The sequence below is a fragment of the Erinaceus europaeus genome, chromosome 12 (assembly GCF_950295315.1).
Source record: "Erinaceus europaeus chromosome 12, mEriEur2.1, whole genome shotgun sequence".
NCBI lineage: Eukaryota > Metazoa > Chordata > Mammalia > Eulipotyphla > Erinaceidae > Erinaceus > Erinaceus europaeus.
Genome location: NC_080173.1, coordinates 64,823,009 through 64,839,293, shown reverse-complemented (window position 1 = coordinate 64,839,293; position 16,285 = coordinate 64,823,009). Strand labels below are relative to the sequence as shown.

Here is a 16,285-nt window from a genome sequence, read left to right as displayed (position 1 = left end):
CCACAGAACTGCTTCACTGCCCATGAAACTTCCTTTAGTATGGATGTTTCCATATGAAACCTGGTCCTTACACGTGGTATAAAAGATGCGCTCTAGGAAGCGATTTATCTCTGACCCTGTATTGCTCTACTTTGAGGAATGTGTTTTTTCCTTAACTGCTAATTTCTTATATTCTCCCTAATTTTACTGAGGTACAAGTGACAGAGTTAACTAATTGCAAGGTAGTTAAAGTGTACAGCATAAAGGGAGTTGGGTGGTAGCGTAGCGGGTTAAGTGCACGTGGCACAAAGCACAAGGACCGGTGTAAGGATTCCAGTTTGAGCCCCTGGCTCCCCACCTGCAGAGGAGTTGCTTGCAGTGAAACAGGTCTGCAGGTGTCTTATCTTTCTCTCCCCCTCTCTCTCTCCCCCTCTCTCTCTTTCCCTCCTCTATCTTGCCCTCCTCTCTCCATTTCTCACTGTTCTATCCAACAACAACAACATCAATAACAACAGTAATAACAGCAATAAAACAAGGATAACAAAAGGGAATAAATAAATAAATATTAAAGTGTACAGCATAATGACTTGATATCTCACCAAGTTAATAAATAATTCATCAACTACTTATTTATCTTTGGAATTATTTATAGAATTGACTCGGATTCTCCAATTAGTATATATATGTGTATATTTTCTCTCCAGTGCTCCACTTCAACTTCGAGAACTAGTCAACTGTCGCTGGGCAGAGGAAGTAACACAGCAACTTGATACTCTTCAGCTCTGCAATCTCACCAAACATGAAGAAAATGAGAAGGACAAGTATGTTCTCAAGTATTCTGTACATTTTATTTTACATATTATTCTGTACATATTATTTTAATTGCACTATTGAAAGTTTTATTTCTTTTTTTTTTTTTAACCGGAGTACTGCCCAACTCTGTCTTACAGTGGTGCAGGCTATTAAACCTGGGACTTTGAAGCCTCAGGCATGAGAGACTCTTTGCATAACCGTTATGCTACCTCCCACTGTTGAAAGTTTTCATAGCATCAAAATATTTTTATTGATGCACTGATTGATTGACTCAGTCTTTCATCTATGTCATCCATTTTTATTTTTTTCTTGTGAACAGGAAGAAATGATTTTTAAGAAACCTGTTTCTTGGGTAGGTATGGTAATGGAAGGAAGGTTGTCACCTTCTGATTCATTCAGTATATTTTCCAGAACATTTTATGTTTTAAAGCAATATCCTTAGATCAGGGTTCTGTAGGCTGTGCCATTGACATCATGGGTTGATAATTCTTTGTTTGAGGTCACTGTCCTCAATAATAGTATTACCTGGGAACTCCTGGTGTTTTTGTGCCGGTCTCTGTTCAGGCGCCAGGTGCCGGGCTAGCTTCGTGGGCGTGAGAGAGACAACCATGGACTCATGGCTGAGTGGGAAGCAGTTCAATCTTTCTTGAGCAGGAATGCAGTGTGATCTAGCTATCTCTAATCACAATCTTGTCCTATATATGTCCTGAGGTGTGTCAGGTCAGAAGAGGATGTATGTAGGATAGGGGGTGGGGAGAAGGAAAAAGCGCTTGAACCAGTGGGGATTAAACCAGTGCGGCAAAAAAGTGATTATGTAAATAGACCACAGCGGCAAGCAATGCAACAGACAGGGTCTTAGAAACAGAATTTAGAAGCAGACCAACACTTTTGGTTCTTGTCCTCAGGTTGACAGATGAGTAAAATTAAAAGTTAAAAACAAACAAATAAACAAAAACTCTCCAAAAGGGTCAGAGTGAGTTGTCTCAAGATTGTAAGCCCTCCCAACAGATTAGTAAATTTGAAGTATACTCCGGCAGCCCAGCTGGTGGTGCAGTGAACTCTCAAGCACTAGAGTCCAAATCATTCCTTGGCATTGCATGTGCCAGAGTAATGCTGTGGATTTCCCTGTCCCGTCCCACCCCCCTCTTGATAAATACATTTATATATATATATATTATTTTATTTATTTATTTTCCCTTTTTTGTTGCCCTTATTGTCTTTTTATTGTTGTTGTAGTTGTTGTTGTTGGATAGGACAGAAAGAAATGGAGAGAGGAGGGAAGACAGAGGGGGAGAGAAAGATAAACTCCTGCAGGTGGGGGACCGGGGGCTCGAACTGGGATCCTTATGCTGGTCCTTGTGCTTTGCACCACGTGCGCTTAACCTGCTGTGCTACCTCCTGACTCCCAAATAAATACATTTTTTAAAGTTTTAATTAATTTATTTATGAGAAACATAGAAGGAGAGAGAAAGAGCCAGACATCACTCTGGTACATGTGCTGCCGGGGATTGAACTGAGGACCTCATGCTTGAGAGTCCTATGCTTTGTTCACCGTAACACCTTCTGGACCGCAATAAATACATTTTTAAGAAATAGAGCTAGGGAAGCAGCTTAATGGTTAGGCAAAAGACTTTCATGCCTGAGGCTCCAAGGTCCCAGGTTCAATCCCCAGCACCACCATAAGCCAGAGCAGAGCAGTGCTTTGGTCTTTCACTGTGTCTTTCTCTCTGTATTTCTCTCATTAAAATTAAACAAAATTTAAAAATATTGAAAAAGGAAAAGAAAGTGAATGCACTCCAAATAGGATTGCAGTGGCATCTCACAAGATGGAGACTACAAAATTAAAGTGAAATAAATACACTCAGTATGGGGCTGATGGAGGCCAGAGAAACAGTGAGTGAAAGTACAGACCAATAATTAAATGCATTACAAAAGGGTGAGAATAGGCTGTCCCAGGTGAGAGGCAGTTATTTCCTTTTAATTTTATAGGTTAACACTTAGGTATTGGGGCCAGGTGCTATTGCACCTGGTTGAGCACACATTACAATGTGTAAGGACCCAGGTTCTAGCTCTTGATCCCAACATGCAGGGGGAAAGCTTCACAAGTGGTGAAGCAGGGCTTCAGGAGTCTGTCTCCACCTTCCTCTAAATTCCTGGCTGAATATATCAAATAAATAAAATAAAATAAAAAGACACTGTGGGGGTAGATATAATGGTTATGCAAAGAGACTTTCATGCCTGAGGCTCCAAAATCTCAGGTTCAATTTGTTACACCCCCATAAACCAGAGCTGCTCATTGTTCTGGTTAAAAAAACAAAACAAAACCAAGGACACTTAGGTATTCTCTTAGGTATGGTGTGGCTTATTGCTTATGGCTATTCTTCTAAATCTTGGTTACCTTTTATTAGAGCCTCTTATAAAAGACATGGAACTGCTATCATTTGCTTATTTCTTGGCCTCTCTAGGTTTATTGACTCTCCCTTTGGGGTTGATGAAAGTTGAAATAGACCACCAATTAAGAAATGTTGAGCCCAACAGTGGCTCTCCTTGTATAATGCACACATTACTTTGTTCAAGGACCATGTTCACCCTCTCAGTCCCCACCTTCAGTAGGGAAGCTTTTAACATAATGAAGTAATGCTGTGGTTTTCTTTTTTATTCTCCCATTTTCTCTTCCTCCTTCCTTATTTCTTTCTGTCTCTAACAAAAAGAAAGGAAAAAAAAAGTCACTGAGTGGGGTGGTATCACTTGAGCTTCCCCCTCCCTCATGTTCTGGGGCCCCAGTGGTTTTGCACCTAATACAGCATATATATTATTGTGCATAAGGACCCAGGTTCAAGCCCCCAGTCCCCATCTGCAGAAAGGAAGCTTCACAAGTGGTGTAGCAGTGCTATATAGCTACCTCTCCTTCTCTCTCTCTCTCCCTATTTCTCTATGTCTCATCCTCTATCAAAGAAAAATGGAAGGGGAAAAATGGGCCAGTATGTGCAGTGGAGTGATAACCTTGGTGGCAAAATAAAAGAAGGAAGGAACCTACCCTATGACCCTACAATTCCTCTCTTGGGGCTGTATCCTGAGGAACCAAACACAGTCATCCAAAAACATTTGTGTACACATATGTTCATAGCAGCACAATTTGTTACTGCCAAAACCTGGAAGCAACCCAGGTGTCCAACAACAGATGAGTGGCTGAACAAGTTGTGGTCTATATACACAATGAAATACTACTCAGCTATTAAAAATCTTGACTTCATCTCCACCTCATCTTGGATGGAGCTTGAAAGAATCACGTTAAGTGAGATGAGCCAGAAAGAGGATAAATACGGGATGAACTCACTCGTAGACAGAAGTTGAAAAATAAGAACAGAAGGGAAAACACAAAGCAGAACTTGGACAGGAATTAGTGTATTGCACCAAAGTAAAGGACTCTGGGGTGGGCTTCAGGTCCTGGAACATGATGGCAGAGGAGGAACTAGAGATTGTTATGTGGAAAACTGATAACTGTTACACTTGTACAAGCTACTGTATTTTACTGTTGACTGTAATTCCCCAATAAAGAAAAAATGTTAAATCCAAAAAAAAAGAAAGAGGTGTTGTTGTGGTAAGTGTTCTACATAGTTTATGTTTGGTAGTTAGTTAGTCATACATTATGTGAACTTCCAGGCAGTATCTAGTATGCTGTTTGTTTAAACTGTTGATATTCTTTTAGTTTTATTTTTTAAAGGATTTTATTTATTGATTAATGAAAAGATAGGAGAGTGGACATTTATATTATATATAATATAATTTTATATTATATATTTTATATATTTTTATCAGAGCATTGATCAGCTCTGACTTAGGGTGCTATGGAGAATTGAACCAGGTACTTAAGAGCTCAGCTAAGAGAGTCTCTTTGCATAAGCATTATGTTATCTACCCTCGCCTTTTCCTTTCTTTCTGTGTAAAAATGTGTCATGTCTTTTCCCACAACCCAGCATTAGGTATTTTGCTTAGTGTATTTAATGAGTGAAAACTTTTTTTTTTCTTTTAAAATCTGTTTGATAAGAGAGAGAGGGAAGTTTTAAGTCTTTAATCCATTTTTAGTTAATTTTCTTAGGTGGCATAGGTATGGTTATTTGTCTTCTAGGGGGTATTATGTGGTCAGTGGCTTAAACAACAGAAATTCATTTTCTCATAGTTCCAGAGGATGGAAGTTCAAGGTCAAGGCGGTGTGTGTATCTCTCTTTCGACTTGAGTAACACTCACCTTATACTATCTCCACTTGCCTTGATTCTGTATGGTCACTACTAATATATGCTTATCTTATACTAATCTACTTATGATCTAATTTTAACTTTTTTTTTTTTTTTAAACCAAAGTACTGTTCAGCTCTGGCTTACGGTGGTGTGGGGGATTAAACCTGGGACTTTGGAGCCTCAGGCATGAGTCTATTTGCATAACCATTATACTATCTACCCTCCACCCAACTTTGTTTTTTTTTTTTTTTTTTAAATATTTGATTTTATTTATTTTTGGATAAAGAGGAAATTGAGAGGGAGGGAAGGGGGACAGAAAGGGGGGGGGTGAAGAATTGAGCCCACACACCTATGGTCATCCAATCTTTGACAGAGGGGCTCAGACTATTAAATGGGGAAAGCAACAAATGGTGTTGGAGACAATGGCTTGAAACATGCAGAAGAATGAAACTGAACCACTGTATTTCACCAAATACAAAAGTAAATTCCAAGTGGATCAAGGACTTGGATGTTAGACCACAAACTATCAGATACTTAGAAGAAATTGGCAGAATTCTTTTCCGCATAAATTTCAAAGACATCTTCAATGAAACGAATCCAATTACAAAGAAGACTAAGGCAAGTATAAACCTATGGGACTACATCAAATTAAAAAGCTTCTTCACAGCAAAAGAAACCACTACCCAAACCAAGAGACCCCTCACAGAATGGGAGATCTTTACATGCCATACATCAGACAAGAGTTTAATAACCAACATATATAAAGAGCTTGCCAAACTCAAGAAGACAACAAATAACCCCACCCAAAAATGGGGGGAGGACTTGGACAAAATATTCACCACAGAAGAGATCCAAAAGGCCGAGAAACAGATGAAAAAATGCTCCAACTCTCTGATTGTCAGAGAAATGCAAATCAAGACAACAATGAGATATCACTTCACTCCTGTGAGAATGTCATACATCAGAAAAGGTAACAGCAGCAAATGCTGCAGAGGGTGTGGGGTCAAAGGAACCCTCCTGCACTGCTGGTGGGAATGTCAGTTGGTCCAACCTCTGTGGAGAATAGTCTGGAGAACTCTCAGAAGGCTAGAAAGGGACCTAGCCTATGATCCTGCAATTCCTCTCCTGGGGATATATCCTAAAGAACCCAATACACCCATCCAAAAAGATCTGTGTACACATATGTTCTTGGCAGCACAATTTGTAATAGCCAAAACCTGGAAGCAACCCAGGTGTCCAACAACAGATGAGTGGCTGAGCAAGCTGTGGTATATATACACAGTGGAATACTACTCAGCTGTTAAAAATGGTGACTTCACTGTTTTCAGCCGATCTTGGATGGACCTTGAAAAATTCATGTTGAGTGGAATAAGTCAGAAACAGAAGGATGAATATGGGATGATCTCACTCTCAGGCAGAAGTTGAAAAACAAGATCAGAAAAGAAAACAGAAGTAAAACCTGAAATGGAATTGGCGTATCTAACCACAGTAAAAGACTCTGGGGTGGGGGTGGGCAGGTGAGGAGAATACAGATCCAAGAAGGATTCAGAGGACCTAGTGGGGGTTGTATTGTTATATGGAAAACTGGGGAATGTTATGCATGTACAAACCATTGTACTTACTGTTGAATGTGAAACATTAATTCCCCAATTAAAAAAAATAGTACTATAAAAAAAAGAAAGAAAGGGGGGTGAGAAAGAGACACCTGCAGTACTTTTTTTACCACTTAAAATTTTTTTTTATTGCGGGATTAATGTTTTATATTTGACAGTAAATACAATAGTTTGTATATGCATAACATTTGTCAGTTTTCCACATAATAATACACTCCCGCTAGGTCCTCTGTCATCCTTTTTGGACCTGTACTCTCCCCCATACTCACCCCAGAGTCTTTTACTTTGGTGTAATACACCAACTCCGGTTAATTTTAACTTTCTATCATGTTCTTATAGTTCCCATATCCAAATAAGTTACATTAATACCTCAACATGTGAATAGAAAGACAAAACATAGTTCATAGCTGTGTTTTATGTTTAAATGCATTATTTTCAATCTAGATGTCCAGTTTGAATAACAGCTTTTAAAATTTGATTTATTCTTTTCTTAGCAGAGCAGTGCTCAACTCTGGCTTATGGTGGTGCCAGGGATTTATGTTGCCTCAGGCGTGAAAGTGTTGTGCTACTGATTGCTTTGTCTCCCCGACTGTTGTTTTCGACGGGCTATGTTGTTTTCGCTGGGCTATGTTGTTTTCGCTGGGCTGGCTTCACGGGCGGGTAACAGATGACCAGGGACTCATGGTTGAGCTGTACTCAGTATCTCTTTATTCATGCAGGACGCAGCACAATCTATACCAAGCTAGACTAAACTAACAACCAACTAAAACGAACAATGTTGACTTTATATATACTTCCCAAGTAGGGTGTGAACAGGAAGTGACGCAGAGAGGGTGGAGAGAAAAGTGACTGGTGAAAATCAGGGTGTGACAAGGAGAGGATCAGGGTGTGACAAGGAGAGGGGTTGGAGCAGGTGAGAATTCTACTACTAAACCACCAATGCCCTGGAGGGAAGGTGGTGCTTTATGTAAATGTAAAAGTGATTTATGTAAATAGACGGCAGTGGTTATGTAAATAGAATACAGTGGTTATGTAAATAGAATGCAGTGTTAAGCAGGGGGGATTTAAACCAAATGAAACAGAAGGGGTTTTTAAAAGCAGAAATAGAAGATACCAACACCCGACTCAAATTAATCTTTTTTTTTTAAATATTTAATTTAAGAGAGACACAGAGAAACAGATAAAATTAACACCAGAACAGAGGACCTAGTGGAGGTTATATTGTTATATGGAAAACTGGGAAATGTTATGCATGTACAAACTATTATATTTACTGTTGAATGTAAAACATTAATTCCCCAATAAAAAAGTTAAAAATAAAAATAATAATAATAAATTAACACCAGAGCACTGATGAGCTCTGCCATATCTTGGTACTGGGGATTGAATCTGGGAACTCAGAGACTCAAGTGTGAAAATCGTTTACATAACCATTATGCTGTCTTCCCAGTTCCCAAGTTACGCTTTTATTTATTTATTTATTTTTGCCTCCAAGATTATTGCTGGGACTCAGTGCATGTACTACAAATCCATTGCTCCTGTGGCTTTTTTTTTTTTTTGGATAGGGCAGAGAGAAATTGAGAGTGGAGGGGAAGATAGAGTTGGGGAGAGAAAGACACCTGCAGACCTGCTTCAACCACTTGTGAAGCAACCCCCTGCAGGTGGGGAGCTGGGGGTTCAAACAGGGATCCTTGTGCCTGTCCTTGTGCTTCATATTATGTGCGCTTTACCAGGTGCACCACCTCCCGCACCTCCCCCAAGTTATTCATTTCTTATAAGCACTTGGTATTACCTTGTGCCACTTTTGGGGAAAGTGTGCATACCCATCAGTAGTACAATAGTCCTTATAGATTAGTGAAAACAATGCACTAAAAACATTTTTCTACATGTAATTCTTTATTTTACAGAAGGCATTGAATGTACTTTATATTGTTATCTGAGATACTTCCTTAAAATTGACTGACCTTGGACAAATTTAGGATTTTGGTGCTGTGTAGTAGTAGCTTACATATAGAGCACAAAGCTTACCATATGTTGGAACCTGAGTTCAAGTCCCTGGTACCCATTTGCCGTAGGTGTCTACCTCTCATTCTGCCTTCCCTTTCCCTCTCATTTTCTCTCTGTCCTAAGAAATAAAGTTAAAAAGAAAAAATAGGAGAGTTGGGCGGTAGTGTAGTAGGTTAAGCGCAGGTGGCACAAAGTGCAAGGATCGGCATAAGGATCCAGGTTTGAGTACCTGGCTCCCTACCTGCAAGGGAGTTGCTTCACAAGCGGTGAAGCAGGTCTGCCAGGTGTCTATCTTTCTCTCCCCCTTTCTGTCTTCCCCTCCTCTCTCCATTTCTCTCTGACCTATCCAACAATGATGACATCAATAACAACTACAATAATAAAACAACAAGAGCAACAAAAGGAATAAATAAATAGATTTTTAAAAAAAATTTAAGAAAAAGAAAAAATAGGGGGTCAGGCAGTAGTGCAGCAAAGGACTGGCGTAGGATCCCAGTTTGATCCTCCGGCTCCCCACCTGAGGGGCAGTCGGTTCATAAGTGGTGTAGCAGGTCTGCAGATGTCTTATCTTTCCCCCTCTCTGTCTTCTCCTCCTCCTCTCGATTTTTCTGTCCTATCCAAGGACAGCAATACCAATAACAATAATAATAATCACAACGATGGTAAAACAAGAAGGGCTACAAAAAGGGGAAAAAAACAGCCTCCAAGAGCAGTAGATTCGTAGTGCAGGCACCAAGCCCCAGCAATAACCCTGGAGGTTAAAAAAAAAAGTTTCTGAAAAAAAAGACTACCAGCAGTGAGCTGTGCAGGTGTTGAGCACCAGCGATAACCCTAGTGGCAGTTACAGGGAAAAATTTTAAGCCTTTATGAAGATAGTTGTAATTTAAATTTTATTAATATGCTTATTTTCTTCTTATGTAGATGTGAAAATCACCATGAAAAACTTAGTGTATTTTGCTGGACTTGTAAGAAGTGTATCTGCCATCAGTGTGCACTCTGGGGAGGAATGGTGAGCCGAACAAACGTAACATATTTGTTTGATTTAGTTAGAAAATACTGTCATTTTGCTTTGTTTATAGAATGAAAATTGTTTGCATCAACTTGATAGCATAAGTTGCTGTACTTTATATTATTCCAGAATAATAATACAAGTATTTTGTGGGAGATTCGATATGTGATGGACAACTCATATAAATATTTTAATTGAAAATTTAAAATGCTTATAGTGAATTTTTCATCATTTTATTAAGGTCTCTTTATTGAAAAAATGATTTTTTTCCCCCTTAAGAATAATTTGGCAGTGAAATTGTTTGGTTTTCCTATGTGTTTAAGATTTATTTTTATGATAATAGATAATGGGGAAGAGAGAGGAAGCAGAGTGCCATTTATGTCTGGCAAGTGGTAATGCCTGGAATTGAGTTTGTAGCCTCTGGGGTCTCAGCCATGGAGTTTTTGGGTTGTAATGTTAAGCTATCCTGTGACCCCAGATTCAGGTCTTTCTCTCTCTCTCTTAAAATATATTCTTTATTATTATCTTTATCTGATAGAGACAGCCAGATATTGAGAGGGAAGGGGGAGACAGAGGAAGAGACTTACTTCACCTGTGAAGCTTTCCCCCTGCAGGTGGGGACTTGGGGCTTGAACCTGGGTCCTTGTACATTGTAACATGTGCACTCAACCAGGTGTGCCAACACCCAGCCCCTCAGGTCTTTTTCTCTGATTATGGAACATTTGCTATTTAATCAAATGTTTAGTTAGACTTCTGTTCAGACAAAAAAAATTATGTATTTATTAATGAGAGAACTAGAGCATCATTCTGGCACGTGCTATGTCAGAGATTGAACTTGGGACCTGATACTTTTATTTGTTCTGCCACTTCCCAAGCTACTGGGACAATTTTTTAGTTAAATTAATTAAATTAATTTTTCATTGATTTAATAATGAGCAACACGACTGTAGGATAAGCAGATATAATTGCACACAATTCCCACCACCAGAGTTCCATATCCCATCCCTTCCATTGGAAGCTTTCCTGTTTTGTTTGTCTTGTTTTGTTCTGAGAGATAGAGACACCATGCTACCAAAACTTCCTCCATTACCATAGGACCTCCATATGATGCCAAGACTCAAACTTGGACTATGCCTAGAACATAGCATAACCCTATGAGCTCTCTCTCTTTCTCTTTGTTTCTCTCCTTTTTATTTATTTATTTATTTTTGCCTTCAAGGTTATTGCTGGGGCTTGGTACCTGCACTAGGAATCCACTGCTCCTGGAGGCCATGTTTTCCATTTTATTGGATAGGACAGAGATATTGAGAGAGGAGGGTGAGAAAGAGAGAGAGGGGGAGAGAGATAGATACCTTGCAGGGGCCAGGTGGTGGCGTAGCTGCTTAAGTGCACAAATTATGGTGCACAAGGACCCAGGTTCAAGCCCCTGGTCCCTACCTGCAGGAGGAAAGCTTCACAAGTGGTGAAGCAGGGCTGCAGGTATCTCTCTATCTTCCCCTCCCCTCTAAATTTTTCTGTCTATCTAACAATAAATAAAAGATAAAATACTAGAGACCTGCAGACCTTCTTTGATGCTTGTGAAGTATCCCCTCTTCAGATGAAGAGTGGGGGGCTCTAACTGCGCCACTGCTTGGCCCCTGAGCTATCCCTCCACCCCCAAATTTAGTTTATCTAAAGTGGAATAAAAACATTAAACTGGTGAAATAATATGAATGCAGATATCTAGCTCTAATATTTTTCTAGTTTTTTCCCCAATTGAATTCAAAGTAATTGTTTGTTTTTTTATATTTATTTTCCGTTTTTGTTGCCATTGTTGTTTTTCATTGTTGTTGTAGTTGTTGATGCCGTCGTTGTTAGATAGGACAGAGAGAAATGGAGAGAGGAGGGGAAGGCAGAGGGGGAGAGAAAGACAGACACCTGCAGACCTGCTTCACAACCTGTGAAATGACTTCCCTGCAGGTGGGGAGCCGGGGTCTCGAACTGGGATCCTTACGCTGGTCCTTGCGCTTTGTGCCACGTGCGCTTAGCCTACTGCGCTACTGCCCAACTCCCCAAAAGTAATTGTTTTTTAAGGTTCATTTATTTATCTGTGAGAAAGAACCACACCCTGACACTGCCTGTTGTGCTACCGCCTGGCCCCCACTATAATGTTTCATTGTAGCGTCAGGACTCAAACCCAGGGCCTTGCATATAGTAAGGTGCACACTGTTCTGGATGAGCTATCTCCCAGGCCCTCAAAATTTTTTATTTTAATTTTTTCTTAAGTAACTTAGCTCTGGGCCAGGAGATGGCTCACCCAATACAATATATACTTTATTACTATGTACACGGGCCCAGGTTAGAGGATCCAGACACCACATTTAAGCATCTTCATGAGTGTTGTCTCCCTTTTGCTTCTCCCTCTCTGTCTCACCAGTTTTAAAAAAAAAGGAAAGAAAAAGAAAAATCCTCCTACAGAGGTAGATTGTACAGATGTGAGCTTTAGTCATAAAACTCATGGTAGCAAAAGGAAAAGTAACTTTTCTTTCACATCCAAAGCATTTGCTAGATTTCTGAAAAACAGGATCCCCCGCCCTCATTATAACTCTGCTCAGATCTGGTTGTTGGTGGATCAAACCTGGAATCTCTTAAAGTTGTTGTATTATTTCCTTTACTTTAGAACCAACTTTTATAATCATGCTCTATTTTATTTATTTATTATTATTATTATCTATAACCAGAGCTCAGCTCAGCTCTGGTTTATGGTGGTATAGAGGACTGAACCTGAGACATTGGAGTCTCAGGCCTAAGAGTATCTTTGTGTAACCATTGTGCTATCTTCCCCTGCCCCAAAACATTTTTTTCCATATTTGAAGTTGACATGCAAAAATCCACATCTTTTGTCTGCTAGAAATCATGGCATGAAGTTTTAGTTGGACAAGGAAATTTGAATTTCATCTACTATAAGAAGTTATAGAGTTATGGTTGTAGAGAGCGTAATGGTTATATAAAAGACTTTCATGTTGGGAGTTGGGTGGTAGTGCAGCACAGGCGGTGCAAAATGCAAGGACTGGCATAAGGATCCCAGTTCGAGTCTCCAGCTCCCCACCTGCAGGGGAGTCACTTCACAGGCGGTGAAGCAGGTCTATCTTTCTCTCCCCCTCTGTCTTCTCCTCCTCTCTCCATTTCTCTCTGTCCTATCCAACAACGACATCAATAACCACAATAATAAAAAACAACAAGGGCAACAAAAGGGAAAATAAATAAATATAAAAAACTAAAGACTTTCATGTCTGAGGCTCTGGTGTCACAGGTTCAGCCTTCAGCACCACCATAATAAACCAGAGCTGTGCAGTCCTCTGGTAAAAATAATGTATTTAAAAAAAATTTTATTTATTTATGAAAAAGATAGGAGAGAGAAAGAACCAGACATCACTTCTTTGGCACATGTGCTGCTGGGGATCCAACTCGGGACCTCATGCTTGAGAGTCCAAAGCTTTATCACTGCGCCACCTCCCAGACCACACAATAATTTTTTTTTTTTTTGCCTCCAGGATTTCTGTTATTTTTTTAAATATATTTTAATTAATTAATTTTGCCTTCAGGGTTATTGCTGGGGCTCAGTGTTTGCACCACGAATCCATTGCTCCTGGAGGCTATTTTTTCCTGTTTTTTAAAAAATTTTTTTATTTTTATTGTTGTGGTTATTATTGTGGTTATTGATGTCATTGTTGTTGGATAAGACAGAGAGAAATGGTGAGAGGAGCAAAAGACAGAGATGGGGAGAGAAAGATACCTGCAGACCTGCTTTACCACTTTGCAAAGTGACCCTCTGCGTGTGGGGAGCTGGGAGCTCAAACTGGGATCCTTGTGCCGGTCCTTGCACTTCCCACCATGTGCGCTTAACCCACTGCACTAACGCCCGACCCACCTTCAGTTCTTTCTAGTGATTGAAGACTACAAGATAAATGTAATCAAGTCATTTTATTTATAGTCTTGATAGAATTCCTACATGGACCCAAGTGATTCATTTATCAGATAGAGACAGGCAGAGTTAAAGAGATCACAACATTGAAGCTTCCTTCAATGGGGTGGGGTTGGGCTCGAGCCTGGGTCATGCACATGGCAAAATAGCTCACTACCCACTCACTACTTAGCTAGTGAGCTGTTTTGCTAATATGAGTCAAGCAATTTTAAACGTACTCTGGTTTAAGAGAGTAAAGACTATGGGAAATTTTTTGTTTTAAAGTGTTTACTAGTTTGAACACTGTTAGAAGATAATTAAGTTCAGATGAGATATATGAACATGTTTTAAAACTACTTTTATTACTTTGTATAGCATGGTGGACATACTTTTAAACCTTTGGCAGAAATTTATGAGCAACATGTTACCAAAGTGAATGAAGAGGTAGCCAAACTTCGTCGGCGTCTCATGGAACTGATAAGCTTAGTTCAAGAAGTGGTAAGACTACTATTAAACGATCATTAATTCCTTTCACAATCTATGTGTTCTGTAGTATAAAATACATATTTTAATATAATTTTTGATTATCTTTATTGTATAGAGACAGCCAGAAATTGAGAGGGAAGGGGAAGATAGAGAGGGAGAGAGGCGGAGAGACACCGTGACCCTACTTCACCACTTGTGAAGCTTTCCCCCTTCATGGAGACTTGAGAGCTCGAACTCAAGTCCTTGAGCATCATTACATGCGCTCAACCAAGTGCACCACTACCTGCTCCCTTATATTTATAAATTAATGATATTTTTAAAATTAGAATTTGACAATTTGATATCTAAAGGGCCATCAAGATTGCTCACCTGGATAGTGTGCCTGCTTTGTTACTCATATAACCCAGGTTTGAGCCTGGCCCTAATTGCACTGTAGGAAACTTTGGTGCTAAGCTTTGCATGCGTATCTATCTGGCCTCTCTGTCTCTCTGTCTCTGTCTCTCTCTCTCTCTCTTATGTGTGTGTGTGTCTTTCTCTCTGAAAAAGTCTACACATAGAGTTAAATCCTCATGACAATAATAATAATAAAACAATATATATGATCTATTTCATCTATTACTTTCTTTTCTTTTTTAAATTTTATAACCTTTTTATATTTATTTATTCCCTTTTGTTGCCCCTATTTTATTGTTGTAGTTATTATTGTTGTTGCCTTTGTTAGATAGGACAGAGAGAAATGGAAAGAGAAGGGGAAGACGGGGAGAGAAAGATAGACACCTGCAGACCTGCTTCACCGACTGTGAAGTGACTCCCCTTGCAGGTGGGAAGCTGGGGCTCCAACCGGCATCCTTCTGCCAGTCCTTGGGCTTTGTGCCACGTGCACTTAATCCGCTGCGCTACCGCCCGACTCCCCTTTTTCTTTTTCTTTTTATTCCCTTTTGTTGCCCTTGTTTTATTGTTGTAGTTATTATTATTGTTGTTATTGATGTCGTTGTTGTTGGGTAGGACAGAGAGAAGTGGAGAGAGGAGGGGAAGACAGAAAGGGAGAGAAAGATAGACACCTGCATACCTGCTTTACCACCTGTGAAGCAACTCCCCTACTGGTGGGGAGCCGGGTGCTCAATCCTTACACTGGTCCTTGCGCTTTGTGCCACCTGCGCTTAACCACAGTGCTACCACCCGACTCCCTGTTTCATCTATTTCTACATAGTAAGGAGCATTGGCTTTTAATATGCTATTTGTTCTTTGCACTCCCATCTCTTGGGATAGTTTCTGCTACTAAGGAATAAATTATTTTTGATGTGATTGGAACTTTTCAGAATTGATTAATATTTAGTTGTACTTAACAGATAACCTATGGGGCAACCAGCTTTGGTGAGCTATTTCTCACTTGTAATCTTTCTGGGCTTAAATGTTAAAAGATTAAAACAGTATAAGTTAGTTCATATTTATCTTATACATAACTATAAGGTGAGTATGTTTTGTTTGAAGTTGCCAGAATGGCAGTTGTATTCATTAGGTTTGCAGACCTTTCTTAATAACAGAGGACTTAAAGGCCAGTGAAATAGCTTACTTGGATAGTACACTGTATTGACATATCCACTATCTGGGGTTGAATCCATTGGTTGGTCTGTCTGTCCTTCTTTGCCTCTCTGCCTTTATCTAAAAAAAAAAAAAAAAAAAAAAATAGAAAAAAGAAAAAAAAAAGATGTTATTTTACCCTTTTGGGTATCAAGATCCAAATTAAATTTTGGTCTTTAGGAAGAGTATTTTGTTTAATATTCTCTCTGTATGTATTTAGAAAACTAAAATTCTGTATTTTCCAACACGTTAAGATTTAAAATTTCAGAGTTAATATGGAAATGTACCACAAAGATCAAGATGGGTATTTTTAACTTTTAATTTTCAAAAGACTAAATTGCAGTCATCTATTAATAGTTTAATAAATATTTACACGCCATATGGTAAATAGTGGGAAACCAGTGTGGAAAGAATACAGTTGCAGGAATGGAGAGAGAAGGAGAGAGAATTCACTGGGTAGGACCCTGCATCGCTCTGTACATTGCCTAGGTTTTAGTCCCCAAACCATTTGGGAGGTGCAGTGGTAATTGAGGGAGCTCTGGTATTGTGTTATGTCCTTGGCTGTCTATCTGAATTAAAAAGTGGCACAGGGAGGCCAGGCAGTGATGCGTCTGTT

The 16,285-nt window shown here is 39.4% G+C and overlaps 1 protein-coding gene and 1 long non-coding RNA gene across 6 annotated transcripts in view; one reads left to right on the top strand and one right to left on the bottom strand.

The window, feature by feature from the left end:
• TRIM37 (tripartite motif containing 37) overlaps positions 1-16,285 on the top strand; it is a 117,047-nt gene that overhangs the window by 12,296 nt on the left and 88,466 nt on the right. For all 5 annotated transcript variants that reach the window (XM_060203842.1, XM_060203844.1, XM_060203845.1 and 2 more), the window contains exons 4-6: positions 684-800; positions 9,572-9,659; positions 13,978-14,100. In XM_060203842.1, coding sequence (XP_060059825.1) covers positions 684-800; positions 9,572-9,659; positions 13,978-14,100 — 328 coding nt within the window. The remainder of the gene's footprint in view (positions 1-683; positions 801-9,571; positions 9,660-13,977; positions 14,101-16,285) is intronic.
• LOC132541987 (uncharacterized) overlaps positions 1-16,285 on the bottom strand; it is a 35,423-nt gene that overhangs the window by 16,740 nt on the left and 2,398 nt on the right. The gene's annotated exons all lie outside the window — the stretch shown is intronic.